This window comes from Mauremys reevesii, linkage group 1, assembly GCF_016161935.1.
Source record: "Mauremys reevesii isolate NIE-2019 linkage group 1, ASM1616193v1, whole genome shotgun sequence".
Classification (NCBI taxonomy): Eukaryota; Metazoa; Chordata; order Testudines; family Geoemydidae; genus Mauremys; species Mauremys reevesii.
In genome coordinates, this window is record NC_052623.1 from 140,416,566 (window position 1) to 140,436,431 (window position 19,866).

Here is a 19,866-nt window from a genome sequence, read left to right on the forward strand (position 1 = left end):
AGCTGCTGTAAATTGGCATAGCTGCACTGAAGCCAATGGATATACTCCAATTTACACCAGCTAAGATCTGACCCTAAATGTTTAGTGATTTCTTTTACTTCATCTTTGTTTCATTACTTTACCAAGGAGAGAAAATATATGTATAGGATGGCAACTGTCAAGAATCACATTTGTTTTCTATGTTCAGAATTGTCTGTTTGTTTTTCTCTGGTATCTCCCTAATAGTCTGTACTTTTTCAGAAATACCCTTTCATTTACTAGTATACTTAATACTCACTAGGATGATCAATAGTTGGAATGGCTGATTAGTAGATTTTTAATTTTTTAAATTTTCTTTTACCATGCCAGAGACATACACCACGCTCTTTTACGCATTGAGAACAAAGGGGCACTTAAAGAAATGAAAAGACATTTCATTTAGAACCAATAACACTGTACTTCCCTATCCAATTTATAGATAACCTGTGTAATGCACTACTACAGGAGGCCATCAAATGAAACTCTGGATTTGAAAACAGGATAGATAATGTTATGACCACGCCTCTTATAACATTTGTAGCAATGGTTAATAAGTAGGGCTGTCGAGCGATTAAAAAAATGAATTGCGATTAATTGTGCTGTTTAACAATAGAATACCATTTATTTAAATATTTTGGATGTTTTCTACATTTTCCACAATGTCAAACTTTAGAGCCTACAAGTCCAATCTGTCCTACGTCTTCTTTAGCCAATCGCTCACACGAACAGGTTTGTTTACATTTGCAGAAGATAATGCTGCCTGCTCTTGTTTACAATGACACCTGAAAGTGAGACCAGGCATTTGCACGGCACTGTTGTAGCCGGCGTCACAAGATATTTACATGCCAGATGCGTTAAAGATTATGTCCCTTGATGCTTCAACCACCATTCCAGAAGACATGCATCCATGCTGATGACAGGTTCTGCTCAACAACAATTCAAAGTAGTGTGGACTGACAGATGTCATTTTCATCATTTGAATCAAATGCCACCAGCAGAAGGTTGATTTTCTTTTTTGGTGGTTTGTGTTCTGTAGTTTCCACATCAGAGTGTTCCTCTTCTAAATGCATGCTCCACACTTCATCCCTCTCAGATTCAGAAAGGCACTTCAGATTCTTAAATCCTGGTTCAAGTGCTGTAGCTATCTTTAGAAATCTCACATTGGTATCTTCTTTGCATTTTGTCAAATTTTCAGTGAAAGTGTTTATAAAACGAACATGTGCTAGGTCATCATCCAAGACTGCTATAACACGAAATACATGGCAGAATGAGGGTAAAACAGAGCAGGGCAGGGGACATACAATGCTCCCCCAAGGAGTTGAGTCACAAATTTAATTAATGCATTATTTTTTTAACGAGCATCAACAGCATGGAAGCATGTCCTCTGGAACGATGGCTGAAGCATGAAGAGGTATATGATCCTTAGCGCATCTGGCATGTAAATATCTTGTGACGCCAGCTACAACAGTGTCATGCGAACGCCTGTTCTCACTTTCAGGTGACACTGTAAATAAGAAGCGGGCAGCATTACCTCCCATAAATGTAAACAAATTTGTTTCTCTTAGCAATTGGCTGAACAAGAAGGAGGACTGAGTGGACTTGTAGGTTCTACAGTTTTACATTGTTTTGTTTTTAAGTGCAGTTATGTAACAAAAAAATCTAGATTTGTAAATTGCACTTTCATGATGAAGAGATTGCATGACAGTACTTGTATGAGGTGAACTGAAAAATACTATTTCTTTTATCATTTTTACAATGCAAATATTTGTAATAAAAATAATATAAAGTGAGCACTGTACACTTTGTATTCTGTGATGTAACTGAAATCAATATATTTGAAAATGTAGAAAAACATCCAAAAATATTTAATAATTTACAAATATGAATTAATTAACAGGCTGAAAAGTATTGCTATAAAAAAAGAAATGTCCCAGGAACTTTACCTTGGTTACAGAGACAGGTCTGGGGCTGTTGGGATCAGAGATCTTGGTTTGGCTCAGCCACAAAATTCTGACCTAGGTTCAAATCCTCCCCAAACTTGGGTTTTGCTTTGGGCCTTTTTCTGCTTGCTCAATATTATTACCTTGCTGCAACAAAATAACCTTGACATTCACTGTTTTATTGTTATGATCATTCACATACAGATAGGTAAGAACTTCACTTAACTGCGTGAGCTGCCAGCAGACCTTTTTCCAGATAAAATAACCATTAACACATGTGAAGTTATAGGGCCAGACACCTCCTATGAGGTGAGAAATAATTTTCCTGGAACTGATTGCAGCCAGTCAGGATGTACTTATTTGCATTTCATTACTGTAGTACTTTATTGTTTCTGATCCTACTATTGTTAGTCTCTGAGGAGGAAAAATACAGAAATATGGCTCTTCAAATGACTGTTTTCAGCCAGTCATGAGCCAGGATTTTTCTCATAAATGTAATAAAAATCAATATAAAAAAGCCCCCTTCCCTTCCTGATTTATTGTATCAATAAAGGATAGCCCTGCTGAAACTGTAGGCAAACAGGCAAATAATAATGTTACCTTGGAGACAATTTACATCCACGTTGCAAGTATGCACTGAGTGTCCCAGTTGCTGCAAGCAAGAGACCAAGGTATGGAGGTGAGGGCTTCATTGGTCTTGAGGAAAACTCTGGATGAAACTGGACACCAACAAAATATGGGTGATCTAAAATCCAAAGGGCATAAAGAAAATGGTAGAGGCTAGAAAATAGAAGAGAGTTCTTAATAAAGCTACTTTATAAGGAAAAAGATTTAACACAGGACACTAAAGGTTTCATAAATAACTCTCCAAATCTTATAATTTCATATGAATTTAAAGGGGGGAAAAGATCTTAATATTCTTTGATTAAATACAACAAAAGAAAACTGAATATGGCTATACAGGCTGTAATATGCAGATCTGAGTGCCAATAACAGCACAAGCCACTCATGATTTCATTCCCATATTTACAATGAAATCACTAGAATGCACCGAGTGTGCTTAGGCTTATGTCTCGTATTTACATTGTAGTTTAGTCTCTACATATTTTGTGTGCATGTACAGACACACATAAATGTAAGCACAGTGTGCATAATAAACTGTCAGATCCTGTAAGCTGCTGAGCGCCTTCAACTCCCACTGAAATAAGTAAGTGTCACGGTCACTTGGCACTTTACAAGAAAAGGCTACCGGCTGGAAATAGGAAGAGAACAGTGATCCCATTTTGCGGAGGATTTTGATATTTGGTTTCATTCTGATTTGGAATACAACCCCAAAATACTGTAATTATCCACACCAGGGAATGGAGCTCTGGCTCTGGTGTAGTCTGTGTGGTAGGCTGCTGCAGAACCTAGAAGGCCTGAAGGCCCTGACTCCAAGGCAGACTGTGTGACGGGCTGCCCCAAAGCCATGGAGACCCTGGAAGCTCAGGCTACTGAGAAGCTGCAAACCTCAGAGCCAGGGTTCCCTGGCTCTTGGCTCCCCATCAGCCTGCTGTGGAATCAGGTGGAGAAGCTGGCAGGAAATCATCTCTGTGGAATGGTTTGATTTCAACAAAAGGGCAAATTCTGACAAAATGTTTTGTTGGAATTTTCCTGACCAGCTCCAGAGAATATATTTACTCAATCTTTTCACGTAGGACAAAGGAGCTGATCAGATGACCCAGTTGTGTGTACTACTGACCTGCAACCTTTGGTATAAAATACTGTAGACTAGAAATATAAGGATTAATTGCAATAAGTATGGTCACTACTAACGGAGAAATCTTTTTTTTTTCCTCTAAGGAGAACTCTCTGGTTTTTCCTGATGGAGAATTCTGACTGGTGAATGGGAACTGTGCAACCTTCATTCATTCATCCCATGTGTATGCATTATGATACAGTTTTTAATTACACGATCACATACTGTTTTTTCCACAGGACCCCTGCCTCATTCAATGAAGGGATGGACCTGCTCTGGGAATGAATCATGGTTGTGTAGTGAAGGAGGCTGTTGTCTGTAGGATCCCTGCTTCATTGGTCTCATGGGGAAGACAGCTGAATGCTGCCCTGAAGAACTGGATTCTATCCCTGCCTCTGCCACAGAGTTTCCATGGCTTGCTGGGCAAGTGACTTAAACCAAAATTTTCACAGGTGGTCACTAATTGTGTGTTCCTTATTTCCTGGGTTCCTGACTTGAGACTGTACAGTCTGATTTGCAGAAGTGATGAGCGCTCACAGCTGCAACTGAAGTCAATGGAGCTGTGCTTTGAGCAAGTTCTATTTAATGCTAAGTTACTCTGAAAAATCAAGTTCTAAGTGTCTCAGTTTGGTTAGTGATATGCTTGATTAACCTTTGTGCCTCATCTCCCCATTTGCAAAATGAAATGCCATCCCTCACCTCAAAGGAGTGTCATGAAGATACATTAATATTTGTGGATCACTCTGATATTACAGTGATGAGCACCATAGAAAAGTCTTTGAGGAAATTAATACTTCTGTCTTCAGAGCAGGGTTTGGATAGCGTGCAGAAAATAAGGCCTGGTCCATGAACAATGAAAAGCAAACAAAATATGTCGATTCAGTAAGCACTGTCCATTCGATTCACTGAATGAGGCAGGGGTCCTGTGCAAAAACTAGTATGTTATCATGTAATTAAAGAACATGAAGTGGTCATGTTAGAAAAAATCTGGAGAGCTTAAGATCACCTGAAGACACCAGGTCTATTTGTTGGACTGCAGCAAAGAAAATGGTCAAAAGCACTGCTGATGCTAGCACTAATAGCCACATCTACTCTAAGGCTGTGCAGCTATACATTATAATGACCCTTACTATAGTTTGTGTGTGAAACAGAAGACAATGAACATATATTATAAATAGTAGTTTATCACATTCAATACAAACACTGAAAGTAATAGAGTAGCAGCACTGACTTTCTAAAGCCAACATAAAAATAGAGTAGGTATATGTTTCTCTTAAAAACAGAATAGTGTGCTTAGGTTGAAGCAAGATGCATCTAGTTTATATCTCCCATTGTTTATGCATGTTGGTGTAGCCGTACTGAACCCAGGATATTAGAGAGATGAGGTGGGTGAGGTAATATCTTTTATTAGACCAACTTCTATAGGTGAGAGAGACAAGCTTTCAAGCTTACACAGAGCTGCTCTTCAGGTCTGGGAAACTGGAAAGCTTGCCCCCATCAACAGAAGCTAGACTAAAAAAATATATTACCTCACTCACCTTGTCTCTCTAGTTTAAATCTGAGCATTTAGGTAAGGTTACTATTTTAAAGAAAGTAAGGGGAAATGTTTTAGGACATTCCTGTTCCATACACCTATTTCTCCCACAAGGATGCTGCTATTAAAGCCCTAAAGCAGTTAACATTGACAGTTATCAGAGACAGGACATTGGACTACATTGATCATTGCTCTCTTCTGGTATGACAATTTCCAAAACGGTTTCCAGTTCCAGTGAGTTCCGCTGCATTATTATAGAGTTGGTGGTTACAGGAAAAGTATGTTTTCCTATGACAATGAAAACCAGGTGTACACTACTGTTCCAATCACTAATATATCACTGAAAAGCATGTCATATAAGGTATCAATGGAAAAGTTGCAATCTGCTAAATATGATAATCCTGTTTATATGCATGTATCAACTTTGTATCTGAAGTTATGAATATTTGCTATATATTTGTAACTCAAACATGGGTTGTGTTCCTGGCTTATACCCCACAGACAAATTTACATTCAGGCTAGCCATCACTGGTTGATGGGCCATCCACATGGTGATGGGCCATTGACGGAAATCAGCTCTTCAGTGAGCCCTTACTGAAGACGCCACAGACAGACAATGTGGAGCCAATGGCTACCCATATGAATCAGCAAAGCATGTAAGGACATGTGAACTAAGACTCCATCTTTTGCAAGTAACTTTCCATGCCTATGTGATACAGGACTCCATATTGGCCAGTAACTTTCCATGTACGAGTTGAGCTAAAAATTGCAATCTGTGACATCACTGCTTTGTCTTCATCCCTGCTTCTCATCTCTGCACTGTGATTTTCTAAGGAAGCTTTGAATGACCCCTGACCTGCTTGGGCAAACCAGAGATTTTTTTACAACCTAGTAGATTCAACATCACTGCTATGATCCTGATCTACAGATTCTGAAAACCACTTGTAATGTATTCGATTCTCTTAACCATTTAAGACCTCTTTTCTTTTTATGTTGTTAAACCTTTAGTTTTTAGCAACTAATGGACTGGCATCAGCTTGATGTTTGGGTAAGATCTGAGTTATATATTGACCTGGGGAGGTGGCTGATCCTTTGGGATTGGAAGAACTTTATATATGATTAACATGGTTTTCAGTAACGTCTCATCATAAAAATCAGATGTCTGGGTGGTGATAAGGGCTGGTTGCCAAAGGGGGCTGTGTTGTTAGCTTCTTGTTGACCAGTGTGGTGCTACAGAACCTCATTCAGTTACTGGTTTGGTACATCCAATGTTAGAATAGCCACCAGGTTTGGGTATGTCTGCCCTCTCTTTATCAGTCTGTCCTGAATTTGGCACTCTCAGCTGAGACTCGCACCAGTCGACAAGGTGGTTACAGGAAAAGCATGTTTTCCTATAACAGTGAAAATCTGGTAGTTTTATATGTTAAAAAGGAAGCTGGTTCCATTGCTTGTTTCTTTTTACCATATAGCATGGTTCCCTAAAGCAGCAAAACAAGATTATTGCAAGATATCAAAATAGGATCTGTAAGGATATTCTTCTGAAATGCTTTGCCTACCCTATTTGGTAGAATATATTTCTGTCCCCAATCTCTAACTCCCCTGCGGGGATTGTTTTTCCCCTTCAGTGATCAGAGTGCCCTTGCAAACCATTGTGAAATAATTCCAGGTTTTACTGCTGTTATTCCTCTCGTAGTAACATATAATTTAAAAACTCTGCTCTATTTCATTATGCTCCCTACATAAATCATTTCATCCAAAGCAAATGAAATAGCCTTCTAATACCAATTATCAGCAGGTGTAGCAGGAACAAACTATATAAAAATTACCATGAGAGTTATTTGATTATGAAAGCTGATGTACACCTTAGTGGCAATTTACACTGCAGATGTTTGACATGATAGAAATACATCTTCATTCAAACTCTGGTTCAGAATTAAAGCTTTCTTCTTTGACAGAAACAGAAATATAACCTTGTGTTTTAGCAGTTTGTAATATCCCATTTGAAAGGTATTTTGGAAGCCTGAATAACACATTACGGTGTGTAAAATTAATTGTCCCCAGAGAATCCTTTCAGAATCAGTGTTCTGGCCAATAACAATTTGCCTTTAACTTTGATTCCGTATATAATGGCTGAAATTTTAGCTAACAGTTAACATTTATTAGACACAGTGACTTAAAACAGGGATGAATTAAAAAGGGGCTCAAAAGAAGAGGAGAGCTATTATCCCTCCTGGCAGTACAATATTAAAATTTAACAAAGTAAAGTCAAGTCAATCTGCAGAATAATTTCTCCTTTATGTTTTGTGTCTTCTGGAGGTCCTTGGCCATAGGAGAAAGTAAATCTTATTTGGTGTAGTAATCCAAATCTGAGTATCCATATTGCTAAAATCCACCTGTTTGATGTAAAAATAGTTAACTTCTTTGTGAAGGAACGGAGCTTGCTTTCTAGACAGTGTTTCTCCTCGGATTCAGGGAAGAGACATAAAAGAGTTGTGCATTTTGTTGTGGGTTAAAGGTAGAATGTTATCAAGAATCCCATCTGGCACTCCCTTTATTGAGTTTATTCAGAGTTATTCAGTCTCTAGCCTGCTTCTTGCTTGCATATATATATCTGCCCCTGGAAATTTCCACTACATGCATCCGACGAAGTGGGTATTCACCCATGAAAGCTCATGCTCCAATACGTCTGTTAGTCTATAAAGTGCCATGGGACTCTTTGCTGCTTTTATTTGGACAATTAATAGCCGCAAAAAGGCCATCTGCTCTACAGTAAAGGCAATAATCACTTCCAGACTACCTGTTTGAGGGGAAGAAGTTCTTTGGCTTTTCTAATGCCTCAGCCACTACCTTATCTATTGGTTTGGCAAACACCTTGCCACCTGCGTATTCTGATGTGGTCAGGAGTTGTTGAGCTAGGATGTCAGCCTTTTGGAAGAGAGCCGCATGACTCCTTGACACTGCATTGTATGTATCGTCCTAGAAGAGAAATGGAGGGCAGCGGTTCCTAACATATTCTGGTTGGAGCCTCATCCCTTTGTACTAGAGCAGTCAGCTAATGGGAACCTCATAGGATACAAGAATCATTTTTGGCTCAGTTAGTAATGTTTTTATATACAGTTCACTCTGATAGTGTTCTCATTTATTTAATATATGCAGAAGGTGTTACAAAAAAACTGAGCTACTTACTTTCCAGTTCAATGATCTCCATTCTACTCCCTTCTGTGTCACGGCCAACAAATTTCAAACCTTTCTCTTCAAAGCAGCCAGTCAATTCTGGATTTACCTGGAAAATTGAAAAATATGCGTAGTAATTATTGTAATATTTACATAGTTAACAAAGTATCAGAGGGGTAGGCAGTGTTAGTCTGGATCTGTAAAAAGCGACAGAGAGTCCTGTGGCACCTTATAGACTAACGGAAGTATTGGAGCATAAGCTTTCGTGGGTGAATACCCACTTCGTCAGATGAAAGCTTATGCTCCAATACTTCTGTTAGTCTATAAGGTGCCACAGGACTCTTTGTCGCTTTTTACAGTTAACAAAGGTAGATAAGTTTTAACTTCTTAAATATATATGTAGCAAAGTCGGGGGCTGGGAATTATTCCTTGTTTAAAAATTGTGCAGTGGAAATTTGTAAAATTGGTGGTTCTTATGTAATATGCAATTAAACAATTTTTTACAAAATGTTAAATACATCCAAAATACTAAAATGGCTCCTACTAGTATACTATATTTGTAACAAGCATGGTTAATATTCTAAAGCATGTATTATGTAGCTAATAAGCAAGTATGTTTCTTTAATATAGTCAACCTTAAAAAAATAAGTTGAACACTTGAAGTCCTAAAGGAAAATAATGCCCAAGTAAAACGCACATGGCTCATAAAACCTAGAATCAACAACTTCATACATCACCTTCTCACACATACATTCCCACAGATACTCAAAAATATAGGATATTCCTTTCCCAAGCAAATTAACATTTAACAACCTCAGCCACCAAGTTGATACCCAACCAACCTTAACTCTGCCCTCTGTGGCTTGTCAGTGTTCCTGTAACTCATTATTTCCTATACTTGATTTCAGCATTATTTGCCCTAATGAGCTGTGCAATTTTAAGTAAGGTTTGGATGTGTGGGTTGTTGTTGTTTGGGGGTGGGGTGTTTTTTTTTATTTGAACGACATCATGTTTATTATTTTGCTATTAATAAGGAGTGTTACTATATTGCATAGTTGATAGAATAATAGTTATTGATCATTAGGCAAGGGAGAGTGTACTAGGGGGCACAGTGGGCTGAGCAGCCTAGTAGTTAGTGTATCCAAATTCCAGCCCTTTGCCTCTCTATCAGGGCAGCAGAGGTATCTTTTCCTGATCTTAAGCCAGGGATCTTTGGCTTCCCACCCACGTCAAGCTGTAGGCCCTTAAGAGGATATAGTAGGGGGACCTGTGGAAAAGTGACACCGGCAGAGTCCTCCCTGCAGTGAGTCTAAGTTGCTCCCCTGAGGCACTTCCTACCTATAGATCCCTTCAGTTTGTAGCATGCCCATATAGTCCAAATGAACAGTCAATCCCTTTACACCAGAAGAATCCAAAGGAGCAGCGCTCTGCCAGACGTGCTGGTTCTTAAAGAGGGTGGTAGCTGGCAAAGGCTCTGCCTGTGGGCCTTGGCCACTCTGTGGCCCTCTCTCAGGCTCACTCTTCTGTCTGGCTTCCCAGAGAAGGATTCCTCTCTCCTGCAGTCTGTTCATCACCCTTTGGCTAAGCTCCTTTTAACCCAATCCTCCAGGTAGAGCATGCTCGGCAGGTCTGGAGGCACAGGGCAGCCAGGGCCCAGTATTGCTTTTCAACCCCTTCAGGCCCTGGGTGGGGTTTGTATGTCCCATCACAGAGAGGTACAATAAATGTGTAGTTTTTATAGGGCATGCAGCATGAACTGAACATGGTTTGCAGAATAGGGGTGTTATCAGAGCAGTGCAGCCAGGAGCCAATATTCTTCTTTTTATTTTGTCATTAGTACTTGCTACTCAGAGTCACACAAATGTGATTACCACCCCTATTGTGCCGGTCTTCACTGATATAGATGGAGGCCTAACAGTCCCCTACAACTTTATTCAAGTAACCAATCAAATCATTTCTCATAAGCCATCTCCCCTTGTGATGCTTCTCTTCTAGTCTGCACAGCACAAGTGTGGCTTCCCCTAAGATCCCTCTGAAAGTCTGCTGACAGGAGGGGCTCATACAGTAAGCTGCAGTTACCTCATCTTAAAGAGAGCAAGTCTGTCACCTATGTGAATTATTTGAGCTCAACCAGCCTGAGAAGCAATACACCTAATCCTGCTCCCAATGAAATCAATGGGAGTTTTACCATTAACTTCACTGGGAGAAGGATTAAATCCACTACACTCTTCAAGCTAGGTCTCCTAAAATGCAATATGGTCTGCAAACCACAGAACCCTTTGGAATACATCTAAATAGTACCTACTATTACACCAACCCCCTAAGGCCTTGCTTAACCCTTATTCAGGAAAATTCCCATTGACTTCAGATTAAATAAGTTCGTCATGGTTTGCCAATGCTATAAATTCTCTACAATATAAATTATATTAGCAATGCCTTACCTCATACCGATGCCTGTGTCGTTCCTCCACAAAATCTTCATCACCATAAAGTTTCCCTGAAAATAACACAAGGGCAATGATTAATAGCAAAGTGTTGTTTCTACCAAACATTTCTAGAAAGCAGAAGATATAGCTCTTACAACATGCCATAGTGTTTCTAGTGTTATTCTTTTAGCTCACGATGTCCTGCACATGCTCCATGAAATCTAAATTCCAAGAAATTTCTTACACTCAGACAAACAACCCAATTGTATTCACTACGCCCCAACACAGTCTTTGCTTGTGCTTTCCTATTTCACTACTTGTTCATCTTTCTTTATTACTATTTGACCCATATAATGTTAAGTTATCCAGTTGTTTGCAATGTTGTTGTAGCCATGTTGGTCCCAGAATATTAGAAAGACAAGGTGAGTGAGGTAATATCTTTTATTGGACCAACTTCTGTTGGTGAGAGAGACAAGCTTTCAAGCTTACATGGAGCTCTTCCTCAGAAGAACAGAAGTTGGTCCAATAAAAGATACCACCTTACCCATCTTGTGTCTCTATCTTACTGGTGTGTATTCACTTCTGCAAGTAAGATGAGTAACTTTTGTAGACTGTAGAGCTTAGACACCCCCACCCGCAGGTGCCGCCCCCACAGCTCCCATTGGCTGCGGCTCCCAGCCAATGGGCGCAGGGGGGGCAGCGTGCAGAGCCGCCTAGCCACGCAACCGCCTAGCCATGCCTCCGCCTAGGAGCAGCAGAGACAAGTCACCGCTTGCAGGGAGCTGTCCGGGGTGAACACTCCCCGGATCTCCCACACCTGAACCCCCTGCCCCGAGCCCCCTCCCATACCCAAACTCCCTCCCAGAGCCTGCACCCTCTCCCGTGCCCCAGCCCTGCACCCAAACTCCCTTCCTCTTAGTTAACCTGCATTTTTCACTTACAGCACCCCCCATTCCTCCAACATGCATACAGTTTTTACTGTATCTTTTTTGAGATGGGGCGACCACACCGGCACACCGTATTCAAGACATGGATGTACCATGGATTTATATAGAGGCAAAATGATATTCTGTCTTACTATCTATCCCTTTCCTAATGATTCCCAACATTCTGTTCACTTTTTTTTACTGCCACTGCACATTGAGTGGATGTTTTCATAAAACTATCCACAATGACAAGATGTCTTTTTTTTGAGTTGTAACAGCTAATTTTAGAATATCATTTTATATGTATAATTGGGATTATGTTTTCCAATGTGCATTACTTTGCATTTATCAACATTGAATTTCATCTGCCATTTCGTTGCCTATATACCCAGTTTTGTGAGGTCCCTTTGTAACTCTTTGCAGTCTGCTTTGGACTTAACTATCTTGAACAGTTTTGTATCATCTGCAAATGTTGCCACCTCACTGTTTACTCCTTTTCCCAGCTAGAGAGTGATGAACTTCTAACCCTAGTTCTAATTAAAGGTAATGGATCAAATTCTGCTGTCTATTACACTGCTGTAACTAAGATTAGAATCTGGCCCAATGTGTTATTGCAAGACTGAACTGCTGGAAGACATCTCCAAAAACTGTAATGTGGAAATACAGAGGTCTTACTGAGGTGGCTACAAAAGTTAATGCTAGGGAAACCTTTAGAACTGCTCATATTCCCATTCTAGTTGGGATTTATGAGGAGTGGGAGCAGGATTTCCTTCTCCAATACAGATTATCAAAGCTTTACACATTTCTCTGACACATATGGCCATCCAAACTACTCAAAATGATGGCACAGATTTACAACATATTGCTGCACCTCAACATTAACCTTTCTATAAGAAGATAAGGACCACATAATAACTGCAGTATAGTAACAGGAAAAGATTATGCATGATGAAGTGTGTATCCATATCCTCTCTAGTGTTACCCAGGCCACATAGCTGATTGTCAAAAAGCCATTACCTCTAAAAGCACTTTTTCTTTTAAATGGGTATATATACTGCACTTTCATTTCCTGCCAAATTACATATAATCTTAAAAACTCAAAAAGCTACTGTCTACAAATCTGAGAAGGCTAAACATTTTTTCATATCCCAGATGAATGCTGCAGGCAGAAAAAAATGAACAGGATGATAATGTAGCAAGTACGTCTGAGTCTGTTGATGGACAAAGAATTGTATTGTATCAAAGTTTTATCATCAACTTATTTCCTTTGTAAGTGAGACCTGCTAATAGGTGACCTACATTAAGTATTATTGCAACTTTTGAAACATGTGGCTGAAACTGAATCTCTGATATGGTATTTCTTTTTGCCTACCAGCTATGATAAGAAACTTAACTTAAACCACTTCTCCATTTTGACCCCACAAAAACAAAGAAACAAAAACCAGAACACTAATATATTAGTTTGTGGGGCTGGGAAGTAGACCTAAGCTAGGGCTGGGGGGTTGGCTTATCTCTGGCTCCTGGCCCTAGACTATGGTTTGGGAGGGCTGGTGGGGCGGGGGGGGGGGACAGGACTAAGATTAGGGCCCTATTCACAGCCCAGAACCCTTTTGGACTGACACAAACCTTAGCAGTAGCCCAGGACTCCTTGCAAGCACAGACTGTAATACAAGCCCAAGGGTGAATGCCGGCCCCAACCCTAACTCTAGCCTGGCAAGCACTGCTGGCCCCAACTTTAAACTGGGACCACCAGTAACTAACTGTAACTGTAGCTAGGGGACCTCTGCCAGCCTGTGGCAGGGCAGACTTGCTCCGGCCTACTTTCTAGTCCACAAACGTCTCAGAGACTTTCTTCTGGTAAAACACCTCATGCGGTTCATTTACAGGGTTCTTTTCTAGAACCTTTACAGACTGTGCTGCAACATATCAACAGTCCCATTAAGCCCTCAGCTCCTGTGCCAAGGAGGAGAGAGATCTCTTGTGACTCATGCTACAAGGCAGCTGGCCTGGGGCTGGGGCGGCCCCTCCCCCACTCTCTTTCCCCTTCCATACTTCCTTCCTGCACCTTTTGTACCTTCTGGGCTAATGAGTTCATTGGTCTTTTAATTCTCTCCATCCCATCCCAACTTAACTGGGCACAATGCCCATAGTCAGGGTGCTATGGGGCAACTAAGTGGAGTTGCAGTGATTAGAGTGCTGGCTCAGCCACTGTTGCCCCTGCACTCTGACACCCATCTCCCCCCATTACCTGACAATCAGATTTTTCTTTCCCTGGGCTTTCCCTTGCTTAGCAGAGGTGTCACACTGTGGGGGTTGCTATAGGTCCCTAGGGTGATCATCAAGGTTGTTCTTGTAGTGTCCACCCATTTTCCATCCACAGAACCCACGCTTGATGGTGGGAGGATGTCCCAACAGCTCCATTTCGGCCCACAAGTCATCACACAATGTGCATCCTGAGGGTTTGCTCTCCCTATTCTATTGCTTTATACTTCCCCCCATTCCCCTGATTAGTCAGGGCCTTGGGCTCCCCCAACCTTCCAAACTGTGCCTGAGCTGCTTCTCCTTGGGGTGCACCATGGGGTACTCACTGGGCCCCTCAACCTCTCCTAAGGAGCTCTGCTTGTCTTTCTCCACCATTCCTACTTCCTTAATTCCTAACCCCTCCCGCTCAGTCTCTTGCAGAACTCCATTTTCCTCCCCTTCCACCTGCGCTAGGCTCTGTTCCCTAGAGATTTCTAAATTTGCTCCTGCTGGTTTTTTCCCTTGCTGTAGGGATCCATTTCCTCCCGCTCAGGTTTTCCGTTTCCCCACCTGTGGTCCTCAACACCACCTTGTTTTCCTAATAGAAAGGTGCTCCAGTTGGCACCCAACACAACAGGGTGGGGGAATCTGTCCACTACCCCAGCTTGCTTCCAGTTACCTCCCCCAGATTTCCAGGGGTACCTCCGCCAGAGGGCTGCACTTTTTATCTCTGTGAATACACTCTCTTCTCACACTTGCCCCTGGAACCAGCCAGTGGGGTTGCACCAACTCCTGCCAAACTGGGGAGCAAGCAGAGGCCCTATCTATCAGGGGAACTATGTCTACCAGTTGACATTTCCTTCTCACCATTACTGGAATGGGAGAACAATTTTTCCTTTTTTCCTTCTGTGACAAAGTTCCTCCTCTACCTTGGCGGTTCCTGCACACATTGGCAGATTTGCTCACCTCAGTGATCTTCCCCCACAGTCTGGATCAATTCCTCCTGTGTCTGATCAGGAGTTGGGAGGTTTGGGGGGAACCCGGGCCTGTCCTCTACTCTGGGTTCCAGCCCAGGGCACTGTGGATTGCAGCTGTCTATAGTGCATCTTATAACAGCTGCATGACAGCTACAACTCCCTGGGCTACTTCCCCATGGCCTCCTCCAAACACCTTCTTTACCCTCACCACAGGACCTTCCTCCTGGTGTCTGATAATGCTTGTTCTCCTTAGTACTCCAGCAGCTCACCCTCTCACTCTCAGCTCCTTGCACCTCTTGCTCCCAGCTCCTCACACGCACTTCCTCTCCTCTGGCTCCTCCCTACCTGACTGAAGTGAGCTCCTTTTTAAACTCAGGTGCCCTGATTAGCCTGCCTTGATTGGCTGCAGGTGATCTAATCAGCCTGTCTGCCTTAATTGGTTCTAGCAAATTCCTGATTACTCTAGTGCAGCCCCTGCTCTGGTCACTCAGGGAACAGAAAACTTCTCATCCAGTGACCAGTATATTTTCCCTCTACCAGACTCCTGTACCCCACTGGTCTGGGTCTGTCACACTTCCGTCCTGTCTCAAATGCAAAACTCAGAAAACCTACATTCCATGTTCGGGGAGTCCTTTTCCAAGTGACCCTGACACCTGCACAGGAAACATGTCATGGATCGAGCCCTGGCCAGAGCTCCTCTGTGATTTTCCTTCTTCCTCTCCACACTCCTGGCTGGTGTGGATTCCCCAAACTTCCTTCTGAGTTCTGATCCTTTATGCAGTTGGCCCTCTGTCCTGGGGAGGTCCTCCTCTGTGAACCCCTCTGTCAATTTTACCAATGCATCCAAAGTGCCAGATTGATGCCATCTAACCCACAGCTGTATGTTCTTGGGGAGGCCCTGAGGGAACTGTTCCAACACCAGAGCGTCCATTATCTTCCCCACTGTTTGGATGTCTGGCCTCAGCCAACAGGTGGCCCAATCCATCGACTTTTGGGCAAATGACTGGGGCTGCGCCGCCTCATAATCCTTGCACCTTAGAATTTTGTGCCCATTTCTCGGTGGAGGCTGACTAGATCTTGGATGGCTTCCTTGATTCCCTCATAGTCTCTGGCCTGCTCATTATTCAGGGCAATATAAGCAGCTTGAGCTTCCCCAGCCAAACAGGTTTGGGGTTATCAGTGAGCCGCAGGCTAGGTTGGCACTGGGGCTGGCAGGTGGCTCTGGGCTAAGGGTTATGCTTGAGGCTGGCAGATGGCCCTTGGGTAGGGTTAAGGATGGGGCTAGCAGGTGCCCTTGTGGTAAAGGTTGGGCTGGAAGAGCATGCTAGGCTTGGGTTACAGTTAGAGCTGCCTGAGGGTTGTGGATTAGGGCTCAGAGGGATCCAGGTTGGGGTTAGCTTTTGGACTTTGATTAGGGTTGGGACCGAGCAAAGGCCTCCTGACTAAGGTTAGGGTTAGCAGAGGCTTCAGTACTAAGATTAGGGCTGTGGCCAACAGGCAATCCCAGGCTAGTGTTAAACTTTGGACCAGGAGGCAGCCCTGTGCTACAGATAGGGTTTGGGTTGGCAAGAAGTCCTAGGCTAAATTTGTGTTTGGATTTGGCAGGTCGCCCAGGGCTGTGGCTATGGTTGGGGCCAACAGGTGTCCTGCAACTCAGATTATGGTTCATACCAGGAGGGGGCCTTGGGTTGGGACTAGCAAGGGTTTCTGGGGTAAGATTTGATTTCAGTGTGGCAGGTTGTCCAGTTCTGGTGTTAAGGCTGGGGCCAGCATATGGCCCCAGGCTAGGGTTAGCATTCAGGCCAGGAGAAGCTCTCATGACAGTGCTGCAGATAGGACTGGCAGAAGTTCTGGGCTGGGGTTAAGTTTGGGGTCAGGTGATTGACCAGGGCTAGATTCATAGTTAGCACCTCACCCCTAACCCAAACCCAGGGCCTGTTGGCGTATGTCTACCCTGCAGTGGGGAGAGGGTCTCCCAGCCCAGGTAGACAGATTCACACTAGTGAGGCTCAAGCTAGTGCACTAAAAGTAGCAGTGCAGATATTGCAGATCAGGTGTAAACTTAAGCTCTTAAAATCACCTACCCCCTGGGTCTCAGCTCAGGTGGCTAGTCCAAGTCTCCACCAGAGAGTCAACATCTACACTGCTACTTTAGCACACTAGCTCAAGTCCCAGTGGCATGAGTCTGTCTACCCGAGCTGGTAGTCTCACTCCTAACTGCAGTATAGACACCCTTGCTGGCCCCAGTACCAATCCTAGCCCAGAACCCACTGCCTTTCCCAATCATACCAGTATCCTAGGGTTGCCTGCCAACCCCAGATCTATCCCTATCCCAGATGCCTCTGCTGGGCAAAATCCTAACCCTGGACTCAGGGCATCTGCCAGACCCAACAATAGTCCAGGGCTGTCTGCCTACCTGAAGTCCTCCACTGATCTGAATCTTAACTCTTACTTGAAGGCCTCTCTTAGACTCAACCCAAACCCTAGCATGAGGCTGCCTGTCACCCCAAATCCTGACACTTGCCTAGGGCTACCTACCAGACCCAACTCTAACCTGGGGGCTGCACGGTGGCCCCAAACATAACCCTAGCCTCTGTTGGCCACAGCCTCTGCAAATCCCAACTTTATCCTTAACCCTTTGGCTTCTGCTGGCCCCGACCCTAACCCTAGTCCTGGAACCTCCGCCAATCCCAACCCTAATCCTTCCCCAGGGTCGCCTGCTGGCTCCAACCCTCATCCTAAACTAAAGGCTTCTGCTGGCTCTGGCCCCAACCCCAACCCAGGGACACCAATCCAGCTGTCCCAAACCCAACTTTCTGCCAGCCCCAACCTTAGCCCAGGGACCTCCTGCTGGCCCAGCCCTAACCATAGCCCAGCAGAAGCTCCCATGCTAAGATTAGAGTCTGGCCAAGAGGCTCAATTTCTTTTTTTGAGTTTTTGTCTTTATGGTTAAAGACTTTATAGAAAATACTGTTTTCATTTGATTGTCACATGAGTTCTTATGTTACGCTGTTTTCTAGAAATTTCATCAGCAGTATTTAAAAACAGGTAAGTGAAAGAAAGCAATGCCGGATTGCTTAAATTCAGTAAAATCGGTGAAACAGTCTTTGTGACGTAAAGTACTGTCTTTTAATTTAAGATGAAGGTATCTCCATCACTCTTATATAGCTTGTAGCACATGCTTCTCTTAGGAGAAACTCACTAATCCACGAAATAGTGAGTGATCACCTGGAAAACATGGATTCCCAGGAGTTTACAAATGATATTCGGACCTCTTCAACTGTACTGGAAGTTTATTGGACAGGGCAGGGCAAGAAGGTGAATTCTCTCAAAATATTAATTCAATTATATCTGGTTCTGTAATGGGGTCAGCACCTGCTTTTCAGGAGCACCCCCACTTGGTCGATGGTTTCTTCAGTGGGTCTTCAGTGACTCACTCAGCCCTCCGGTCAAGTCACACACACTGTAGATGCAACAGAACAAAACCCTTTCGGGGTATACAATCTTTACTTTCTCCCGGCCCTGGTATGGGGCCATACCCCAGGGCTTCCACCCTAGAGACACTGTCATCCTGCAGCCCTCCCCAGGCTGTCCTTACTCTGTCCCAGCAGTCAGCCAGGAGCTACCTCTTAGCTCTCTTGGTCCCTGCCCACACTGAGCTGTCCATAATTCTGCCGTTCTTTCAGCCATCCAGCAACACAGTTTTCTCTCTTCCAGATCCAAGCAGCAACTGATTGTCTCTGGCTTTGCAGCTCCTTTTTATATGGCCCTCCAGGCCTCTCCTGCAACCCTTCGGATTGGTTGCTTCCCCTGCAGCCACTCTAGGATGCTTGGAGGACTTCTCATCTGCTCCTCTCTGGGATGGAGTGTGGTAGGACCCCAAGGCCTCCAACAGGGGGCTCTGGGCCTAGTCCACCCCGTCACAGGTTCCCAGGAAAAAACCCAGACACTCAGATATATCTTAATTACAAGCCAGTGTCTTGCACTGGTGTATATTTTTAAATATTTGCTAAAATAGAGGTGAAAATGTTACACTTCAGTAAGCACATTCAGCTCAGGAAGGTTTCATTAAAGGGATGGCTTCCAGGGGCAATATAAAATGACTCTTTGTAACATCTGCCTGGGCCAAAAATGCATCTCCAGAAATAAAGGGTATCTGAACTACTTATCATAAATAAAGATTTCTATTTTGTAGCATTATTTTGTTTCTGACTAATCCCACTTTATTAACAAGTAATCTCATGTATATTATTGAGGACTTTGTACCATATTTGGGTACAGAATTATTTGGGGGAAAGAATGAAGTATTTTTCTGCATTGTCTGAATGGAATGTCACTCATAGCATAGAATATTTATCATTCTGAAAAAAATGGTCCATTAGTTACTTAATGGGTAATTTCTTTGTGTGACGGACACATTAAGATATAGCTGAAGTTCCTGTCTACTAAATGGAATGAAGCACTTAGACAAGATTCCGAATTCCCAGTATAGTTTGGAATTTATTCACTTCCTCTATTTTTTCACCTGATATGTAAAAGTAAGAAAGGAGGAGGCTTTGACTGAGTCTTCTAGCAGTGGATTGTGGAAGTTCATGTAGTCAGGCATCCTTTAAGTTAATCAGAAGGAACATATCAGATGAGAGAAGAAAAGCAGTGTCTGTTTGCCCTAGAATTCTGGCTAGAATGAACATGACTGGATTAAATCCACACTCAGAGCACTGGGAATGAATGTGAAGCACGCTGGCTATCATTCATGTATAGTATCATCCAAGTGTGCTTCAGCTTCCAAGGCAGTAAAAATAGTGGGGTTGGTGTTTGCTGTGACATGCCAGGCTGGACAAATAACATTTGCTAAGCATTACTGGAGTTCAAAGAACGCTAATGCCAGGGAT

General features: G+C 42.9%; 1 protein-coding gene across 10 annotated transcripts in view; it reads right to left on the reverse strand.

Annotated features, from left to right (window-relative positions):
* CTPS2 (CTP synthase 2) overlaps nt 1-19,866 on the reverse strand; it is a 153,152-nt gene that overhangs the window by 13,755 nt on the left and 119,531 nt on the right. For 8 of the 10 annotated variants that reach the window (XM_039490157.1, XM_039490129.1, XM_039490109.1 and 5 more), the window contains 3 exons: nt 10,846-10,901; nt 8,417-8,513; nt 2,559-2,703 (listed from right to left, as the gene is read on the reverse strand). In XM_039490157.1, the coding sequence (XP_039346091.1) occupies nt 2,559-2,703; nt 8,417-8,513; nt 10,846-10,901 (298 nt within the window). Of the gene's footprint in view, nt 1-2,558; nt 2,739-7,407; nt 7,624-8,416; nt 8,514-10,845; nt 10,902-19,866 lie in introns of those variants that run through there. The other 2 variants (XM_039490167.1, XM_039490175.1) reach the window with 2 other exon arrangements.